General features: G+C 41.9%; 1 protein-coding gene across 1 annotated transcript in view; it reads left to right on the forward strand.

Annotated features, from left to right (window-relative positions):
* Window positions 1–15,778, forward strand: part of SPARCL1 (SPARC like 1) — a 53,130-nt gene extending 37,352 nt beyond the window's left edge. The window contains exons 5-11 of the mRNA XM_006045961.4: window positions 189–261; window positions 1,560–1,678; window positions 2,402–2,522; window positions 4,633–4,769; window positions 7,097–7,245; window positions 8,357–8,505; window positions 15,330–15,778. Coding sequence (XP_006046023.3) covers window positions 189–261; window positions 1,560–1,678; window positions 2,402–2,522; window positions 4,633–4,769; window positions 7,097–7,245; window positions 8,357–8,505; window positions 15,330–15,358 — 777 coding nt within the window. The 3' untranslated portion in view covers window positions 15,359–15,778. The remainder of the gene's footprint in view (window positions 1–188; window positions 262–1,559; window positions 1,679–2,401; window positions 2,523–4,632; window positions 4,770–7,096; window positions 7,246–8,356; window positions 8,506–15,329) is intronic.
* The last annotated feature ends 6,934 nt before the right edge of the window (window positions 15,779–22,712 follow it).

Consider the following 22,712-nt stretch of genomic DNA (forward strand, 5'->3'; position numbering starts at 1 on the left):
CTGGTCAGAGAAGTAAGATCTCATATGCCATGCAGTGTGGCCAAGAAAAAAAATTTTTAATAATAATTGAAGTAAAATAAAATGATTGAGGTATGAAAAGATCTGTGAAGGGATGCACAGTGAAACTATAAATAATGGCACAGCTTTCCTCTAAACATAATTCCACTTCTGCTTTTGTTATTATACAGGCCAAGAAAGCAGAGAGCTCACCGAAAGAAGATGAGAGTTCAACTGAAGACAACACGAGGCTGCACAGTGTCGGTGAGAATGGGCTAAGCCCACTGTCTGTGACTGTATCAGGGGAGAGATGGAACGGGCCATGCTGGGCTATCCCCACCTCTTCATCAGAATTTTTCCTCTCCCAATTCCTCCCCTAGGAAATACTCCCATAAATTGCTAACATTCTCCTGTGCATATCTGATAGACAACTATGGTTAACTGTGTTTACAAACTGGAAGTCCAGTTGCAATATTACTGGTAGAATTCTTTTTCTCAAAATCGTTTTGCTTTGAAAAAGCATTAATTCTGCCTTATTTACACTCAAACCCATAACTTAAGAATTTAGATTCCATATTTAATTAAGATCTAATATCAATCTTCGGAGAAGGCGATGGCACCCCACTCCAGTACTCTTGCCTGGAAAATCCCATGGACAGAGGAGCCTGGTGGGCTGCGGTCCATGGGGTCGCTAAGAGTCGGACACGGCCGAGCGACTTCACTTTCACTTTTCACTTTCATGCATTGGAGAAGGACATGGCAACCCACTCCAGTGTTCTTGCCTGGAGAATCCCAGAGACGGGGAAGCCTGGTGGGCTGCCGTCTATGGGGTCGCACAGAGTCGGACACAACTGAAGTAACTTAGCAGCAATATCAATCTTTGAGTTTCCCTGGTGGCTCAGATGGTAAAGAATCAGCCTGCAATGTAGAAGACCTGGGTTTGATCTCTGGGTCAGGAAGATCCCCTGGAGAACAGAATAGCTACCCACTCCAGTATTCCTGCTGGAGAATTCCATAGACAGAGGACTCCAGTGAAGTACAGTTCACAGGGTCACAAAGAGTCGTACACAACTGAGTGACTAACACTTTCAATCTCAGTCTCACACCCCAATCACAAAATTTTAAATTTCAACCAATAAAATTCTCGTGGCTTATTTACCTTTTGACCAATTTGCACAGCCTGGCACTATAGGTGTCAGACTATGACCATTACAGGCTGGCCAAGAAGAACTGTTTGTTCTTTTTAAATCCCCAATCCAAACTGTACAGAAATCTAGCGTATTGTGTAAAATAGCCTCATACCAGAGAGTCCCACTTGAAAACCAACACATTCATTACAAGGGAGGAGATATATGTAGCATGCAGCTGATTCACTTTGTTGTACAGCAGAAACTAACACAACATTGTAAAATCATTATACTCCTCTAATAAAAAAATTTTTTTAATTTCTAATGTTTCCCCAAATTTTCTCTTACCCATGAAAATGGAACTATCTGGGTGAATCTGAGTTTATGTACTCAATTTAGCTTTGTCCATGTTTCCTGTCCAAATTTTTCTGTTAGATTCTTGCCTGAGCTTCCAGTGCAAAAGAGGACACATCTGCAAGGCTGATCAACATGGAAAACCCCACTGTGTCTGCCAAGATCCAGCATCTTGTCCTCCTACAAAACTCCTTGACCAAGTAAGTATTTTACAAAATGGTCTTTAAGGAACATCAAACAATTGGGTGATTTGATTTGAATGGAAGTAATTTGCAATTGAAATTTTTGTTTAAAAAAAAAATGTAGGGACTTCCCTGGCAGTCCAGTGGTTAAGAATTCACCTGGCAATGCAGGGGACACAGGTTCAATCCCTGAACGGGGAAGATCCCTCATGCCCATGCCATAGAGCAACTAAACTCATCAACAAGAGAAGCCACCATGGTGAGAAGCCCTTCCACTGCAACTAGAGAGCAGCCTCCGCCGTGCAACTAGAGGAAGCCCATATGCAGCAATGAAGACTCAGCACAGTCAAAAATTTAAAAATTAAGTTTAAAAAGAAGTAAATGTCCCGGTTATCATCTGATATTTAAATAATAGCCAAGAGAAACAAATACCAACAAAATCAAAGAATTTCAACTGTGCCTTCAAATAATAATGGCATTTATGTAGAATTCATTTTAAAACTCATTCTATCCTTGGAATCATCTGCAATTTTTATTCTGCGTTTATCAGCTAAATTATCATCACCATGGGTATAAGTTAGTTGATTTTGGGCGTCAGATGGGATAGTTACGGTTTTAATAGCATCCCCTAACTGACCACATTTTTGGCTCAGTAGTTGGTTAAACAGCCTTTAAAGAGCAGAGTATTTTCCCAATGAACATTCGTCAACTTGAGGTTTTTCTTGTGCTTATCTTTCCTAGGTTTGTGGCACTGACAATCAGACCTATGCCAGCTCCTGTCATCTCTTTGCTACTAAGTGCAGAATGGAGAGGACGAAAAAGGGGCACCAACTGCAGCTGGATTACTTTGGAGCCTGCAAATGTAAGAGTCCATCACTACTGCCATCTGCCGTTGCCAAAAGAGTTTGGGGTGAACCTGAATAAAATATATAATACATATGTATTCATATATATATATATATGGGTTCCCTAGTAGCTCAGCTGATAAAGACTCCACCTGCAATGCAGGAGACCCTGGTTCAATCCCTGGGTTGCGAAGATCCCCTTGAGGAGGCATAGCTACCCACTTCTTGCCTGGAGAATCTCATGGACACAGGAGCCTGGTGGGCTACAGTCCATGGGGTCTCAAAAAGTTGGGTATGACTGAGCAACTAAGCACAGCACAGCACTCATATATATGCAGACAACATGAACAACAAAATCTAATGTAGTTCTGAATTCAGGCTGTATATTAAGATAACTGGGAAGGCTTTTTTTTTTTTTAATTAGAAGAATGGAGACTTCCCTGGTGGCCCAGTGGTTGGGACGCCACGCTTCCAATGCCAGGGACACAGGCTCCATCCACAGTTGGGGAACTAAGATTCCATGTGCCTTGCACCGCAGCCAAAATAAATGAAATAAAATAAATTTTTAAAATAAAAATTAGAAGAAGAACTCCTAGGCTTTAACCATAAGTGATTCTGATTTAATTGGACTAAGTTGGAACCTTGGCATTGTTCTTTCATTTGTTTTCAAAGTAACCTAGACAATTCTAATGTGCAGCCAGGGTTCCAAACCACTATGATAATGTTATCCACTTAATAACTGAGATGAATCATTGGAATTTTGTTAAATTAGTTGTCCTCTTCCCAAGTTAAAGTCTGCCAAGAAGTTTAATGACAACTTATTCTTCCAGACTTTTTGAAAAATTGTCTTCCTTCCCCAGGATACTCTCAATTGTGTTTGCATCTGCTGGTCGCTAAATGATTCTCCACATGAGCAGTGCTCACTAACCTCTCCTGTCCTTCCGGACACATGAAAGGAGTCCGTTTCTCAATCCCCTTGATGTTAGACGCAGCCACACGAGTTGCTTTGTCCAGTGAAATCTGGGCAAAAATCATCCCTGTGAGCTCTGGGCAGAGCATTCAAGAGCTGGTGTATGGGGACTTACCTGGTGGTCCAGTGGTTCAGACTTCACCTTCCAAAGCAGGGGGTGAGGGTTCAGTCCCTGACTGGGAAGTTAAGACCCTACATGCTTCTTGATCAAAAAACCAAAGCATAAAACAGAAGCAATATTATAACAAATTCAGTGAAGACTTTAAAAATGGACCACATCTCCAAAAATTCTAAAAAAAAAAAAAAAAAAGATCTGATCTGACTTTAAAAAAAAAATAAATGAACTGGTGTATGGCTCTCCATGCTCCCTTCACCTGGTGTTGAGATGGTGGTGTCTCCCCTACCCTGAACCCCAGAGAGACTGAGATGAGCAGAGCTCAGTTGCCAACTTGTATGGGACATGTAGCAGGACTGAGAAATAAATGCTTGATGTGATACACAACATAACGGTCAGCACTGCTGTCTGATATATTTGAAAGTTGCCAAGAGAGTAGATTCTGAAAGTTCTCACCAGAAGGAAATAAAAAATGGAGGTCACTATACAAGGTTATTAATGTTAACCAAACTTGCTGTGCTATCCATTACACAATATATATGTATGTAAAGTCATTATGCTATACGCCTTAAACTTACTGGGTGGTATGTCAATTATACCTGAAAAAAAAAAAAAATGTTCCTTTAAGTCGAGATTTAATGTTATTATCACAGTATTAGCTGACTTCTGCCTTTTTCTCTTTTCTCCTAATAAATAACTCTTGTGACCTCCACCTCTGAATTCCGACTCTCTGGTTCTAGAGCAGTGGTTCTCAGTCCTGGCTGCACATCACAGTTACTTACAGAGCTTTTAAAGCATCCTGATTCCTAGGCTCCATGCCAGACCAATCAAATCATTGAAAGGCTGCTGGCATCTGGTATGGCTTTACAATGCTTCTGGCAATTGTGTTTCGGCAGCAGGATAAAGGACCACTGTTGTGACGGAGGACCAGTGAGGCTGCTATCAGTCACCGGAAGGTGTTAAGCATCCTGTTATGAAGACTTTTCCTGGGACAGGAGTAAAACTTCAAAATTAAAATCGGTGTACTTTCTGTTTGGAACAGCTATTCCTGCTTGTACGGACTTCGAAGTGACCCAGTTTCCTCTAAGGATGAGAGACTGGCTCAAGAATATCCTTATGCAGCTTTATGAACCTAACCCTGAGCACTCTGGATATCTGAACGAGAAGCAGAGAAATAAAGTAAGTTATCCACGGTCAGCTACCCAGTCTGTCTACCAGGAAAAAAGGTATGGGGCAGGAGGGAGGTATGGTGAAGGCTTACCTTCCTCTGTAAAACCACACCTGGTTGATACATATGGAAGAACACAATAGTAGAGGTCATTGTTCATGCCCCAAAGTTTGGGACACGACCAACCCCCGCCCCCTCCATTTCTACACACAGGGCAGGGGCCTTAGCAAGGGCTCTGGAACTCAGACCCACAGCAAGCTCTACTGACCTCAATTCAGTGTTCATATCTTCAGGCCCAGACATATTCTTTAAATCTAAACCTCTTTCTTGCCCTCATAGGCCAGACACAGATTTATGATATAAGATCAGTTCAGTTCAGTCACTCAGTCGTGTCCGACTCTTTATGACCCCATGGACTGCAGCACACCAGGCCTCCCTGTCCATCACTAACTCCCAGAGTTTACTCAGACTCATGTCCATTGAGTTGGTGATGTCATCCAACCATCTCATCCTCTGATAAATCCATTATTAACAATGTCAGTAATATATTAAGAAGAAAAAGGGCAGAATATTGGTTCTAGAAGTTTCCAGGGGAAAACTATCATCTGATAGTTACTGAGTGTATACCAGGTACCTGGAATTGATTTACATGCTGGAAATACAGCAACGAGGAACCCCCCGGAGGCTCAGAGGGAAAGAACAAGCCTGCAATGCAGGAGGCGCAGGAGACCCAAGTTTGACCCCTGGATAGGGAAGACACCCCTGGAGGAGGGCATGGCAACCCACTCCAGTATTCTTGCCATGGACAAAGGAGCCTGGCGAGCTACAGTCCATGGGCTCGCAAAGAGTCGGACACTACGGAAGCGACTTAGCATGCGCAATACAGCAGTGAAGCAAACAAAAAAAAATCTCTGGCATCATGAACTTATATTCTGAGCAAAGAGACAATATATAGTTATAAACATGCATGCTAAATCACTTCAGTCGTGTCCAGCTCTTTGTGACGCCATGGACCACACAATAGCCTGCCAGGCTCCTCTGTCCATGGGATTCTCCAGGCAAGAATACTGGAGTGGGTTTCCATGCCTTCCTCCAGGGGATCCTCCTGACCCAGGGATCAAACCCTTGTCTCCAGCATTTCCTACATAGGCAGGTGGGTTCTTTACCACTAGTGCCAGCTGGGAAGCCCATGTTAAGTCAAGTCAAGTCAAGTTGCTCGCTCAGTCATGTCTGACTCTTTGTGACCCCATGGACTGTAGCCCACCAGGCTCCTCCGTCCATGGGATTCTCCAGGCAAGAATACTGGAGTGGGTTGCCATTTTCTTCCCCAGGGGATCTTCCCGACCCAGGGATCGAACCCAGGTCTCCCGCATTGCAGGCAGATGCTTTAACCTCTGAGCCACCAGGGAAGCCTTGGGAAGCCCATGTATGTGTACATAATTATGGGGCTTCCCAGGTGGTGCTTGTGGTAAAGAACATTAGATACAAAACAGGGACATTTCAGTGAAGATACTACGTGGCATCAAACCAAGACTAACCTGAGATGCAACAGGCACTGGATGGAAATACTTAGACCAGGGTCCCCAACCTCCAGGATCTAATGCCTGATGATCTGAGGTGGAGCTGATGTAAAGACACTAGAAATAAAGTGTGCAATAAATGTAATGTGCTCGAAAGTGAAGTGAAGTTTCTCAATCGTGTACAACTCTTTGTGACCCCCATGGACTGTAGCCCACCAGGCTCTTCCATCTATTGGATTTCCCAGGCAATAATACTAGAGTGGGTTGCCATTTCTTTCCCCAGGGGATCTTCCCGACCCAGGGATCGAACCCAGGTCTCCTACATTGCAGACAGACTCTTTACCCTCTGAGCCACCAATCATTCCAAAACCTTTCCCTCCTCTGGGTCTATGGAAAAACTGTTTTCCATGAAACCAGTCCCTGGTGCCATGAAGTCTGGGGACCACTGACTTAGAGGATTGAGAATGGAGCATGCCAATGGGGAAGAGCAGGACTTTTTGCCAACTAAGTGCCTAGATCAGTTCAGCCCTTTTCATTCAAACCTTCTCATTGTTTTAAGAAACATGATGGACATTATTTGGTTAAAAGATCAAAAAAAGATTTAAATTTCTTCAAAAACCACAGGATTTTTTACTGTTAGCTATTATTCTATGGAGAGAGGCTATAGTGTTGATTAATTAGAAGGCGTGTAATTTATTCTCAAATAACATTCTGGTTTTGTTTTCCTCTGTTATGTTACAATGACTCTTCAAGTAAAGTTTATTATGATAATTCCATTACACTTGTCTGATTCTCTGATGATCCTCTCCCTTTCGAAGGTCAAGAAAATTTACCTGGATGAAAAGAGACTCTTGGCTGGAGACCATTCCATCGACCTTCTCTTAAGAGACTTTAAGAAAAACTACCACATGTACGTGTATCCTGTGCACTGGCAGTTCAGCGAGCTGGACCAGCATCCTCGGGACAGGTAAGAGCTGTCCACCTTCCCATCACTAGGTCATGCCCCTGATATAATGGCTGGTTGCTTATACCAAGAGAATTCTAAACAGACTTAGGAAACTTCCCGCTATCCACTGGAGAACACAGAAATGCCAAACAAATATGGCTAGGAGTCTACATACAAAGCTGCTTTGAAACTAACAGAATATGGCCATGCCTCTGCTCCCTAGTTCACTTGTTAGGGTCCAGCCCCCCCACAGAGACTCTTTCAACTCTTTCTCATTTTTTAAAAAATATTTCTTTATTTGGCTGCACTGAGTCTTAGTTGCAGCATGTGGGATCTAGTTCCCTGACCAGGGATTGAACCTGGGCCCCCTGCACTGCAAACTCGAAGTCTTAGCCACTGGACCACCAGGGAAGTCCCAACTTGTTCTCATTCTTTTTTTAAACAAATTATTTACGTATTCATATTTTTGGCTGTGCTGGGTCTTGTTGCTGTACGGGCTTTTCTCTAGTTGCGGCAAGCGGGGGTTACTCTGCAGTTGTGATACACAGGCTTCTCATTGTGGTGGCTTCTCTAGTTGCAAACCACGGGTTCTAGGACTTGTGGGCTCAGTAGCGGCAGCTCCCGGGCTCTAGAGCACAGGCTCAATAGTTGTGGTGCACGGTCTTAGCTACTTCCCGGCATGCGGGATCCTCCCAGATCAGGGATCGAACACGTGTCTTCTGCACTAACAGTCCGACTCCTTACCACTGACCCAACAGGGAAGCCCTCTTTCTCATTCTTGATCCTAAATTTCCAAGATGCTCTGATGGACCCCACTTGAGTCAGATGCCTACAATCGGGTAGGCCAGTGGTAAGAGCTAGGTTGCATAAACATGATTCTTGGGGTGCATCCCAATAAATTTAGGGTGGAGGGAGGACAGTTCCTAGTGAAGAAGGAAATCTTATGCATTGACACTCAAAAAGCTGCATCTTACCCATAAACAGTTTATTTCATTTGTAGCTTTTCATGAACATACTATGTATTTGCCATCCTCGGTAACCTTGTGAAAGAAAAAAGCCCTTGGTGATCTGAAGAGTCCACTTTTCATACATCAATTACTCAGTTAACTGGCTGCCATTTGTCTCGTCGCAGGGTCCTGACCCACTCTGAGCTCGCGCCTTTGCGAGCATCTCTCGTGCCCATGGAACACTGCATAACACGCTTCTTTGAAGAGTGTGACCCCAACAAGGATAAGCACATCACCCTGAAGGAGTGGGGCCACTGCTTTGAAATTAAAGAAGGTAAATTGATCATCAGCCCAGGGAGAGGGGTGCTCTCTTCCCTCAGGCAAGCCTAAGCCCTGCAGTTCCCAGAGAGGTCCTGCTTGCTGCGTGTTAGACTGCAACCCAGAAGCCACAGGCTGGCAGAGTCCCCGGCAGAACCGCTGCCACTGCAAGGTCATTTCTTAATCTGTTCCAAAGGCTGTGCCAGGGTGCTCAGTCACTCAGTCACGTCTGACTCTTTGTGAACCCCTGGACTGTAGCCCGCCAGGCTCCTCTGTCCATGGGATTTTCTAGGCAAGAGTACTGGAGTGGGTTGCCATTCCCTTCCCCAGGAGATCTTTCGGACCCAAGGATTGAACCCAGGTCTCCTGCATCTCCTGCACTGGCAGGTGGATTTTTTTTAACCACTGAGCCACCTGTTCTAAAGGGTAGCAAGGGTGAATATTTAAGAGATAAAGGCACTGAGGTCTCAGAAATTGGTTAAACCTAAGAAAGTGATGTGAACTCCAAAAGCTCAGTCAAATCTCAGAAGGCTACCCTTCTGAGCAAGGAAGGAAGGATTTTATATCCTTCCTTAATTTGAATATTGGGCCTAACTTTAAAAATTGTATGTGAAACTGAAACTCCAGTACTTTGGCCACCTGATGCGAAGAGCTAACTCATTGGAAAATACCTTGATGCTGGGAAAGATTGAGGGTGAAGGGGGTGACAGAGGATGAGATAGTTGGATGGCATCACCAACTCAATGGACATGAGTTTGAGCAAACTCCAGGAGATAGTGAAGGACAGGAAAGCCTGGTGTGCTGCGGTCTATGGGATCACAGAGGTGGACACAACTTAGTGACTGAGCAAAAACAGTGTGATTGTTGAACAACAACACTGAACAACCACAGTGTGTTGTCAATCAAACAGCAAGCTTGATTCTGAAAATCGGAGATGCCAGAAGAATCTTAGAATTTATTACCAAACACAAAAGATGTTCACCAGTTGTGCCCAGATATAACTCCTTTAATCCAAAAGGAATTCCCCCTGCAGTGGAGGTATTTAAATTTAGACATTTATTTTGCTAGGCTATGTCTTAATCTACTTCCTTTTCTTTTCCTAAGTTACAGTCAATTTTTTTTTTTTGAGCAACCATGCTTTTAATAATCAAGATATGAAACACAGTCAAAAATGAGCAATCAAATCTAGTTGCAGAATATAAATCAACAATGAACATCAAATCTCTAGAGCAGAGGTTTGACCCATATGTTCACAACATACATACATGTAGGGTGAATATACAACCAAAAAGTAAAAGAAAAGTAAGTTCATCAAAGGTCAGAGTTTCCCCAAAAGAGGGAATCTGTGGGAACTTCCCTTTAAAAATATTCTTCATGCACATGTGTGATGCCTTGACATTGGAAAGAAAGAGTTGGAATATGAGGATTTAGTCATTTATGGATAAACAGATAAGCATCTCTGTACAATGTTATTCTATGAAATAAACAGAACTGTAGTGAGCCAAGAATGAATAAGCACCTGAAAGTGAAAGCTTAGTCGCTCAGTCACATCTGACTCTTTGAGAACAGATGGACTGTAGCCCGCCAGGCTCCTGTGTCCATGGGATTTTCCAGGCAGGAATGCTGGAGTGGGTTGCCGTGCCCTTCTCCAGGGGATCTTCCCGATGCAGGGATTGAACCCGGGTCTCTTGCATTGCAGGCAGATTCTTTACTGTCTGAGCCACCGGAGAAGCCTGATAACATAAGCACAATTGTAATGAGCAAACAATGAAGAAGCACCTCACCCTGTGTATTAGTTGTGTGTTTCTGCACAACGAATTGCCCTAAGGTTAGAAGTTTAAAACCTCTCTCACAGTTTCTGAGGATCAGGAATCCCTGGTAGTTTACCTGGATGGATCTGCTTTGGGATCCACGCTGAGGATCCATGCTTTAGGATCCGCTCTAAGCTCATTTACATGGCTGTCGGCAGGAGCCTTCAGTTCCTCACCATGTGGTCCTTTCCACGGTGCTGCTCATAACATGGTATCTGGTTTCCTCCAGAGCAAGTGATCAGAGAGAGATGGAAGGAGAGAGAGAGTCCAAGACAGAAGCCGCAATGTCTTTTAGGACTAATCTCAGAAGTGACATTTTTATGCCATGTTCTGTTTGTCACACAGTTGAACCCTGCCACAGTGCGGGAGGAGATCACAGGAGATGGGAATCACTTGGGGCCCTCATGGAGACTGGCGACCACATACTGTTTGCCCCCTATTAGCATCAATAGGCAGAGAAGGCAATGGCAACCCACTTACTCTTGCCTGTACTCTTGCCCAAGTACTCTTGCCTGGAAAATCCCATGGACAGAGGAGCCTGGTAGGCTGCAGTCCATGGGGTCGCTAAGAGTCGGGCACGACTGAGCGACTTCACTTTCACTTTTCACCTTCATGCACTGGAGAAGGAAATGGCAACCCACTCCAGTATTCTTGGCCTGGAGAATCCCAGGGACGGGGAGCCTGACGGGCTGCTGTCTATGCGGTCGCACAGAGTTGGACATGACTGAAGTGACTTAGCAGCAGCAGCAGCAGCAGCAGTAAGAAGTTAACGGGAAGTTAAGAATGAGACTCAAGCAAATAATGCCAATTTCCTTTCTAACATCTCTTCTGTAAACACAGAATATGTGTTATCTATGTGGCTCGGAAGGTAAAGCATCTGCCTGCAATGAGGGAGACCTGGGTTCGATCCCTGAGTAGAGAAGATCCCCTGGAGAAGGAAATGGCAACCCACTCCAGTATTCTTGCCTGGAAAATTTCATGGACGGAGGAGCCTGGTAGCCTACAGTCCATGGGGTCTTGAACGGTGGGACACGACTGAGTGACTTTACTTTCACTTTCATAGATAGCTAACATCTATCTTACACACTCACATACATCCCTGAAAAGGGTTAACACAGTTTTTCCAATTGCCATGTTAAAAAAACAAAATATACCCAAGCTTCCCCACCCCCTCTTCTCCACCAGAATCAAGAGAAAAATTTAGCTGAGACAGGACATATTTATGCACGCCCTCTTAATTTTAAGGGTGAGATCCAAAGGCAAATTTAAACAGAGGCCATTTCAGGAACCCAGTTGCCCTTCACTGTTCGTTTTGAAACTTCTGGCAGCTCTTCAGCACGTGGGCCCACTCAGGCCTTGTGCTGGCTGGTTGTCTGGGAGAAGTAGAAAGAGCTTCAAATTCAGCTACTAGCAAAGCCCCTAATGATCTTGTTTGTTCACTGTGGTTTGGCCATGATTATGTTATTTAGAAGAAAGGAAAGATTTATCATAGAGTAAGCCAATAAAGCAGATATTAAATATTCAGTCGGAACATGTAAACAAGTACTGATTTGGGATGCAGCTAGGGAAAAAAAAAAAAAAGGCGATTTGAAGGCATACCCTTTACTCCCTTAGGACTGAGAAATCCACAGGGCAAAATACATGTTAGCCAGTGTTGTCCTGAATTTTAACTCCCTTTGCTCTGAACTAGATGTGCTCAAATATTCCAGCTCTGTCATTAACGAGCTCTGTGGATTAGGGCATGCCACTTAACCTCGGCAAGTCTCATCTTCCTTGTGTGTAAAATGGGATTCAATGCAGAGGTGAGGAGTCTTATTTATTGAATACCTATGACATACCATGGACTGACACATATCCACGTGAATCTTTAGGAAAACCTTCCAAGTAAGACTAACGGGAGAAACAAGTCACATCATGCAGGTCCTACTAAGCCAGTTAAAGACATTATCCTCAGAGTACTGGAGGATCACCAAAGTGCTTTAAACAGGGCAGTGATTTCACTGAATTTGTATTTAAGAAAGATTCTTCTGGTTACATTGTGGAAAAGCCAGAGAACCCTTGTGGTAAATCCAGGCAAGAACTGATGAGAACTTGAATTAGGGCAGTTATAGTGGGGTCGCACAGAGTCGGACATGACTGAAGAGACTTAGCAGCAGCAGCAGCAGTGGGGGGGAAGACAAGTAAACATAGTTCAACTATATTTATTTTATTTTTTATTTATTTATATATTTTCTTGGCCTGGCCACGCAGCATGTGGGATCTTAGTTCCCCTACCAGGGATTGAACCCGTGGCCCCTGTGTTGGAAGCACAGAGTCTTAACCGCTAGACTGCCAGAGAAGTCCCCTTAAATATATTTTTAAATATCAACATATTCAAGATATAGTTGAGAATATAAACATATTCAATATGTATAGTGTGTAGAAATAATAAGACAATGTTTGATAAGAAATACGTGGAGGTGGGAAGCCAGCAGTTGAGAGCCTGAGAAGAAGAGGGGTACAGTGCCCAGGTTCCTGGCTCAGGCCGGGCAGACCAAGGAGAGGTACTTTCCACTGAAACAGTAAGCACAAGAACAGAAGCTGGTTTGGGGAAAATGTTAAATCCCATTTGGGACACATTGAGTTTTCAAGTCCTGACAGCATATAGTTGATAGTTGAATATATGGGTCTGCTTTTCAAGACAGAGTTGGGAAGTTGAAATACGTATTTGGGGATTGCCAGCATACAGAAAATAACAGATACCAGGGAAGGAAATCAATTCCCTAAGGAAAAGGTGCTGAGTTACATGGGAAAGGGTCTTGCATTGAGTACCAAGGAGCAACATCCAGACAATGGACAGAGGAGGACGGAGTTCGTGAAGGAGAATGAAGAGGCTCCTGCAAGGAAAAAGAAAAGAGGAGAGGGCCACATCTCTGGAGGTGTTTCAAAGAGGAGGAAGAGACCACAGTTCCACATGCTGCTGAGAAGTAAAGTTAAAAAGAATTTCCAGTGGATGTAGAAATAAGGATACCTTGGAAGAGCTGTTTTTGTGAAATGGTCAAGATGAAAGCCAGACACAGTAAGAAAGAAGAGGTGATGAGAAAGGCTAAAGGGAGGAGGTTTGAAGGCAGGAATGAGCTAGAGAGGGATACAGAGTTGAGGGAAGCATTTCTGAGAATAAAAGAGGCTTGAGCTCTCACTCATTCATTCATTCCTTCAAGAAATCTTTACTGGCAGTCTGCACAGTGCCAGGCACTGCTCTCAAGGCTGGATATGCAGCATAGTTAAACATTAATGGGAAGGGCCTGGTTAAAAAAAGAAGGAAAAGGAAAGACTGTGGATATAAGAAAAAAAGAGGAAAATGGGGGTGAAGAGACCCTGAACACAGGCAGAGGATTAGCTTCCAAGTCAACAGGAGGGCTGAGTGCGGAAGAATTGATACTTTCAAACTAGAGAAGCGTGGTGCTAGAGAAGACTCTTGAGAGTCCCTTGGACAGCAAGGAGATCAAACCAGTCAATCCTAAAGGAAATCAACTCTGAATATTCATTGGAAGGACAGGTGCTGAAGCTCCAATACTTTGGCCACCTGATGACTCATTGGAAAAGACCCTGATGCTGGGAAAGATTGAAGGCAAAAGGAGAAGGGGGCAGCAGAGGATGAGAGGGTTAGAGAGCATCACCAACTCAATGGACATGAATTTCATCAAGTTCCGGGAGTTGGTGATGGACAGGGGGAAGCCTGGTGCGCTGCAGTCTATGGGGTTACAAAGAGTCAGACACAACTGAGCGACTAAACAATAGGAGGAACATCTCTCATCCAAACAACAGAAAGAAGACAAAAAGTATGAGTGCAAATATAAGTAAATTTATGAGTAAGCAGACTATTATCCCTACTTTACAAATGAAGCCAGTGCTCAAGAGAAATACACCAGAAGTCTGTACTCTTCCCCTCTCTGGGGCAAGATGAAGACTAACATCAGGCAGGGAAACTGCCTGGTGTTCCAGACAGGTTTCAGTTCAGTTCAGTCACTCAGTTGTGTCCGACTCTTTGCAACCCCATGAATTGCAGCACGCCAGGCCTCCCTGTCCATCACCAAGTCCCAGAGCTTGTCCAAACTCATGTATACTTCTATTTATTTGGGTTATATCTCAGCAACCCTTATAGATTAGTCCAGTAAGTCCCCTACATACGAATGAGTTCCGTTCCCAGAGCACGTTCCATTGGTTCGTTAAGTCCAACAACGTGTGCCTAGGTACCCATCTAATACAATCAGCTACATACAACTGCTCTTACGCTTGCTTCTGGACATCCTGGGTTTGAAATAAAGATACTATACTACTGTACTCTATACAGTGCTGTAAAGTACACAAAAGCATAGCTAATTGTAGAGGGTGCACACATGTGACAATGTATACCAGATATGAACGAACTTATGTGACTGGACTTAAGAATGCATGTTCACATCCTTGAAAGTTCGCAGCTTGAAGCTTCGTATGTAGGAGACTTACTATTTGGCAGTTCTTGGCTAGGTTTCCCCTCAACCTGCTCTATCACTGGTTATCACACTACATCAGAACTACCCGTGTGCTCAGTTGCACAGTCATGTCCAATTCTTTGCAACCCCATGCACTGTAGCCCACCAGGCTCCTCTGTCCGTGGGATTTCCCAGGCAAGAGTACTGGAGTGGGTTGCCATTTCCTTCTCCAGGGGATCTTCCTGCCCCAGGGATCGAACACATGTGTCCTGTGTCTCCTACATTACAGGTAGATTCTTTACTGCTGAACCACCAAGGAAGTCACAACTAGCTGCAGAGCTTTCCTAAATGTATACATGTCATTGGTCCACCCCTAGGGATGCTGATTCAGGAGGCCAGGAGCTAGGCCCAAGGATATGTATTTTTTCAAGTTTCATGGGTTAACACCCTTCCAGGACTGAGAACCACTGTCGTACTGCCTTATTCATGGCTTCTCTGATGCCCTAGTTCTAACATGGTTTATGTTACTGCTCTGACTACTTTCTAAAAGCATGTTTATGTTTGTTTTTTTACAGAAGACATAGATGAAAATCTCCTGTTTTGAATTAAGATTTGAAAGAACTCAAAATACCCAGCCTCCTCCTTTGTTCTGACCACTTCTGAAGTATATCCAATGTGATACTTGTAGATTTATATTTAGCAAAACGCTTGCATGTCTGAGAAGACAATGAGAGTAACTGCTTGATAACAGTATAGGCACCGGGCATTTACCATTAGCTTTAGAAATAAAACTTTAAACTTAAAGAGTCAATATATGTAAAATATTGTACACTGTGAACAGGAGTTTAACTCATTACTCTCTGCATCCATTTTTAATATACTTAAAGATTATAAAGCTAAAAAAATACATTCATTTTGTCCATAGTATCATGTGCACTTCAAAAAAGTGAAATAAGTCTCTTTGTTACTGGTGTGTGTTATTGTCAATATCTTAATATCCTAATAAAAATCCATATACATCCAACGCTTATTCAAGTTTATTTACAGTCATTTAGTTAAATAATTATACATGAATGACCAAGCCAGGGCTCATAGTTCATATCAAATCACACTTTCTAAAACCTACTACTTAAAAAAAAAAGTGAGAATAAGTTCATCAGTACCATTTTTCTAGATTTCTAGTTTGTTTTCTCTTTCTGATTTACTTCACTCTGTGTAATAGGCTTTAGGTTCATCCACCTCATTAGAAGTGACTCTAACGAAAAAAAAAAAAAGAAGTGACTCTAACGGCAAAGGAGATGCAGACATAAGAGAAGAGACTTGTAAATACACTGGGGGAAGGAGAGGGTGGGACAAATTGAGAGAGCAGCATTGAGACATATACATCGCCATGCGTAAAATCAGAGAGCCAGTGGGAATTTGCTGTGTAACACGGGGAACTCAGAGCTGGTGCTCTGAGACAACCTCCAGGGGTGGGATGGGTGGGAAGTGGGAGGGAGGTTCAAGAGAGAGGGGACACATGATAACTCTGGCTGATTCACGTTGATGTATGGTAGAAACCAACACAATATTATAAAGCAATTCCCCTCCAATTAAAAATAAATAAATTAAAAACAAAAAGTGTGAGTGTGGTTGAGGGGGATGTTTCCTATGGCAAACAAATATTCAGTTGTTAAATGGTAGCTGCTCATCAATGTTTTTTGTCATAATTTAAGTTTAAACAGAAAAAAACTAAAGTCAAGCACTCTTCACCAAAGTCAGTTTAAAATAAGGATGATTATACACTGCTTGATACAACTAATTTTAGCTTCTGTGCCGGTATGCATGTGTGTCTGATAAAAGGGAGGCCCGGCAAAATCTCTCCACATTTCATGTCCTCAAAATAAAGAGACTGTAAAGAGAACAGACAGTGAAGAGCCCTGAGGAGTCTTGATGTCCATTGTAGTCAGAGATGAACACCACTAGTCATTTGATAGCAAGACAATGTGTCCTAAGAGAAAACTGGTATCTTTATTTGAGCTCTTCTTTGGGAACTATTAATACAGTAAAAGCCGGATTGTACAAAGAAGATACCAAAATAAAGTTTAACAAGGGCTGGAACAAGGCAATAAAAAAAAACTGTCACCCAGTTAAATATCTACTTACCATATATTTTTTAAATATAAAATATCTTTTACGTATTATCCTATCTTTTTTTTTTTTTCTGGCCATGCAACTTGACATTTGGGATTTTAGTTCCCTGAACAGGAATTGAACTCCTGCACCCTGCCGCAGACGTGCAGAGTCCTAACCACTAGACCACAGGGAATTCCCCGCATTTCCCATCTGTAATGGAATGTCAACGCAATTGTCTTTTTCAAATAATCAAAAATGTGTTGTTATTTAGAGACTTTTTGTAATAGTCACTGAAAGAATATTCCCATGGGTGTTTTATCTGAAGGATACTTGTAGAAGAGTTTTTTGTTGTTTTTTTTTATCAAAATTATATTTATTATCTCTTTTCTTAGTTCAATGACTCACTTGTTCTTAATCAGACCACATCACACCAGGTCATGTCTAAATAATTAAGTTCACTGTGATTAATCAAAATCTAATTAAGCTAGCCAGTGGGAATTTGCTGTATGACTCAGGGAACTCAAACTGGGGCTCTGAGACAACCTAGACAGGTGGGATGGGGTGGGAGGTGGGAGGGAGGTTCAAGAGGGAGGGGATACATATGTATACCTATGGCTGATTCATGTTGATGTATGGCAGAAGCCAACATAATATTATAAAGTAATTATTCTTCAGTTAAGAATACATTAAAAAATCTAATTAAGCATTGTTTATAATTTCTTTCAACTACAGAAATAAATTTAGAAATTATCCCCAAATTCAAAATGTTATTTATGCGTGCCTACACAGAAATATCACGGAAGGTCCTAACTAATTAGAAACCAAGTTTCTAATTGCACTTGCTCAGAATATTAAAAGACCTGATTTACTATTTTTAATGTTTTAAGTATTTTAAATGTTTTTAAATAATGAAAGTGATTTTAATGCTAAGGACACTACCTAAATATTCACTAAAAATGTTTTATTTGAAAATAACTTTCATTTTGAAATAAAAATATTATTTAATGATAGAGAGTTTTAGAATTTTAAAACATGTTATTAGTTAAGGCTCCCACAGGTATAACTGCCTTGGATGATATATTGTAAAAGCACTTTAATATCCTTAATAATCACAATTTTTGATTGTGAGTTGTTTGCGATAAAGACATTAATCCCAGCCAAGGAGATTAAGTTATTTCTCAGTAATCAGTCTTTAAGCCTATCTCTGTGTAATTTAAATTCTTTAGACATTGGTGTTCCTAGTGTAGAACCAATTATTCAATTTAGCTTCAAATTCTGTGACTCATATTACCCATGACCACAAAGGCATTAGCAATATGGCTTAAATATGAGATGGGCATAGAGATTCTAGATCACACAGCTCTTTGAATTTGTTGCCCAAGGACCATTTGAAGCGAAGGTAATTGAAAAGACACAGTATACTTTGGACTGATCCTATTGCACTTGGTAAAAGTTATTGTGTTGGATAATTTAATGAATAGGTCCACTTTTCAAAGGAAGAAAAAAAGCCGAGGGTTTGAATGCAGAAAGAAGAAAAACACAAAGAAGAAACGTGAAGAGGGGAAAGGGAGATGGGCTGCCTAAACTCAGGCAAAGTGAAATGGCACAAAGATAAATCTGAGTTGTTTCAAGTACATATGTGGTAAAATAGTTGAAGAGTGACTTGCGTATCAAGAGATATAACTTGCTTCAGATGCTGGGGACAAGTCTTAATAGGAATATGATGAAATTGATTTTTCTTCCAAAATTCAATTTCAGAGTACAGTGATTTGGTTTGAAACTCCTAAGGTAAGTTAATCTGAATTAAATGTGAATTAAGATCATAAAAAGTTTACTTTCAGAAACTGCTGGCCAGTGAAGACCACATTGACTTGATTTATTGACTTTATTCATAATGTGCATTTTCTCTACCAATCCAAAATGCCTTTCAAGACTTTTCCCGTATCATTTTCTTCTTGAGAAATTATAATTGTCAGTAATAGCATCCATACCATGTGAAGACCTGGCAAATCTCATGGGGGTAGAAGCTCAAGGTGGATTTATTTGTATACTTTATTTGCATATGTAAGAAATCTCACTTGAGCCAGTGGTACTATATCTCCAATAATAAGCACGCTATGACACTGATGTTTGATGTGTGGGTAGAGATCACAAATTTGAATAACTTCAGGGACCAAGCAGTACAGGTTGAACTGTGAGATTACAACGAAGGGTGGTAAGAGTAACATTATGAACCAGGAAATGCATGTCTTGTCTAAACACCATTTTTAAAGCACTGACGTAGGCTTACAAAACCTGGATCTAGGGGCAGAATTTAGTCTCATCACTATTTCAACACCTCTGACTAAACAGTCTATTAATAATAGGAATAGGACTTGGAAAAAAACTAAAAAAATGATCTCCTAACCCTTCAATTCCAGACTCCTTCTTCAGAATGAAATGTCTTCTTCTGGCTGGCCTTTTGATTATGGCCACTGCTTTGCCCATCCCTGTGAGTACTGCCCTCAATTTTCCATTCCATTTCTGTCCTAGAGACAGTACCTAGAAAGCACTTCCTGTATCTTTTCATTTCATGGAAGAGGAAAGTGGACCCCAGGAAAATTGTAGAACCAGGAATTTACCACTCTTCTTCAGTCCAAAGGTCTTCCCAGTACAAATCCCAGCTCTGCGTGCCATTTGCAAGCCGAATGACCTTTTTAAAATATATATGTATGTATATATATACATATATATTTGGTTGAGTTGGTCTTAGTTGTGGCACACAGGATCTTTGATTTCACTGTGGCATGTGGAATATTTTATTTGTAGCATGCAAACTCTTAGTTCCAACATGGGATCTAGTTCCCAGACCAGGGATCGAACCTGGGTCCCCCACATTAGGGGCACAAAGTCTTAGCCACCAGCCCACCAGGGAAGTCCTGCAAGCTGTATGACCTTGAGCAAGGAAATAACCCATGGCTTCCTAGCCTGTCTCATGAGTTATAAGAACCACCTCAGAGCTGTGCAAGGATGATAAAAATCCATCAATGCACTTAAGAGTCCTAATTGGAATATAGGAAGCTCTCAAACGAACTTTGCAATATAGAGCAAGTATTCCACACTGACCTAAGTCTTAATTAGGCAGTTTAAATTGTTTCATTTACAGTATCCTCACCCCAACTTGTCTCATGTTGACTATAGACATGCTTCCTCATCTACACAAATGAGATCTATGAGTTTAAGCTGTGTTTATTATGATCTGAATATGTAGGGCACCTAGGAAGCAGGAGGATTTCCCAGGTGGCACTAGTGGTAAAGAACCTGCCTGCCAATGCAGGAGACACAAGAGACGTGGGTTCGAGCCCTGGGTTGGGAAGATCACCTGGAATAGGAAATGGCAACCCACTCCAGTATTTTTGCCTGGAGAAGCTCACGCACAGAGAATCCCAGTGGGTTACAGTCTATGGGGCCCACAAAGAGTCAGACAGGACTGAGCTGACTGAGCACAGCTATTAATAGTAGGCAGGAACACCTGCTCCCTGCACATTTTCTAACAAAGGAGCTCTCAGAGAAGCGAGGCAGCTTTCAAATTTTTATTTGGGGATACCAAATTTAAGTTTACATTTCCATACTCTCTCTACTTTGAACTTCTAAGTGCTGAGAATTAAATTGAGAACACTGCTGATTTGCAGATAAAGAGATATGCAATATGTAGCTAATCGTATGAAATGTATAGAAGAATATTCTTTGGAAATCAGTTTAAAGGTAAAAAGTACAATGTCTAAATTACTAGACAAAATTAATTCAATCTTTCTCTATTAGACTCAACTGCTTTTTTTTCTTTAGACTTTTTATTTTATATTGGAGTATAATTAACAATGTTATGATAGTTTCAGGTGGACAGCAAAGCGATTTAGTCATACATACATACATATATCCATTCTACCCAAACTCCCCTCCCAGCCAGGCTGCCACATGACACTGAGGACAGTCCCCTGCGCAACACAGTAGACCCTTGGTGGTTATCCATTTTAAATATAACAGTTTATACATTAGACTCAACTGCTTTTTATTCCAGAGGGAAAGGTACATCGCCAATGAGTATAATGCTTGATAGTGGCTTGAGGCCCGTTCTCATTTAGAATCAAATCTCTTTGTAATGAATAATGCATTGCCTCATGTTGTTTTACCTTGTTGCTGTTGTTTTTTACAAGCTTGAACAATCTAGAGGAAGTTCCAGTGCTCAGGTAACCTTCTGGTTGTATTTTCAAATGATGCGTTCATCATTTTAAGTTTTTAAATGTTTGAAATGACTGACATCATGTCTCTTGTTACAGAGATTTAACATTTACCCACCCCAAGGAGCACCATTTTCCCCTCAGATCCCATTTCCCCCACCTGTACAACTGCCCCTGGCAAGCATGGGTTTGGGGAAATCTCAAGTTACGAAAAGTGGTTATTAGTCGGATGATGGTTATAACACTTTGCAGATTTGGACACAGACATAAAAGGCATTAAGAAACCATCAGGCAGCAGCTATTCAGACTTCCCTCCCTGCACAGCTTGCAGAGTGTGACCAGGGGAGCAAGTGCCTCTCCAGGGCTTCAGTGACTTCTTCCAATTTCTCACTACACTTGCGATCGAAGAGGTGGTTATACTGAATTACCTTGACCATGATGAGCTTAGTTACGCTTCAGTAGTGTCCAACTCCGTGTGACCCCATAGACGGCAGCCCACCAGGCTCCCTCTTCCCTGGGATTCTCCAGGCAAGAACACTGGAGTGGGTTGCCATTTCCTTCTCCAATGCATGAAAGTGAAAAGTGAAAGTGAAGTCGCTCAGTCATGTCCAACCCTTAGCGACCCCATGGACTGCAGCCTACCAGGCTCCTCCGTCCATGGGATTTTCCAGGCAAGAGTACTGGAGTGGGGTGCCATTGCCTTCTCCATACTTTCAGGAAGGGAATGCTAACCTTTGTCTATATTACCTGTTCTTTTTCTCCTTTTAAATCACCTTGTTGCCTTCTCTAACAAGTTTTTCCCCCCACCCCTAACATTTTCTCACAGGTCAAACAATATAATTATTTTGCTCTTCTTGTACCCTCTTCAATCTCTAATATCTGAATTCTTACAACATCTTGTTTAATAAAGGCCAGAACAACGCTAACTACATAACAGAAACACCTTTATTGGGACAGACAGGATTCATTTGGCTAATATTTACTGTCTGCCAGATAAAGTGGTCTATAGTGATCGCTAGAAAAACAAAAAATATGAGTACGCTTGCAATCTGATAAAGAAAAGAGATTCATAAATGGAAAAAAAAAATGCATTGGGCTGGCCAAAAAGTTTTGCTCAGGTTTTTCTGTAACATCTTAATGGAAAAACTCCAATGAACTTTTTGGCCAACCCAATAATTTGCTAAGTGCTTCTAGACGGAAATACAAATCCAACTGACTTAGGCTGTGCGTCAGAGTTCATTCACAGAGGAGAGGCAGCCAAGCCAGGTTATGAGGAGTGAGTGAGGCACTCCAGGCACAGGGAACAGTCAGTGCTGAGGACGTGGCAACTCAGGGAACAACCAGCACAATGAGGCTACAACACAGGCTGGGACACGTAACATAAACAATAGCTAGGCAATGTTGTTTTGAAAAGTTTATACACATTTTAAAATAGCATCTTGTTTAATTGCTTGTCTATCATCTAAATACTTTTAAAGTAGAAACACAACTTTGCATAATTTTTTTTCATATTTAAATGTAACAAAACACCTTCCCTTTGCTTATATTTAATTTCAAACTGTTTCTCTGCTTTAAGTAGGCTTTTGGAAGCTGTCACTAGTGACTGTCCTCAGTGGAACATTCTTT

The sequence above is a fragment of the Bubalus bubalis genome, chromosome 7 (genome assembly GCF_019923935.1).
Source record: "Bubalus bubalis isolate 160015118507 breed Murrah chromosome 7, NDDB_SH_1, whole genome shotgun sequence".
NCBI lineage: Eukaryota > Metazoa > Chordata > Mammalia > Artiodactyla > Bovidae > Bubalus > Bubalus bubalis.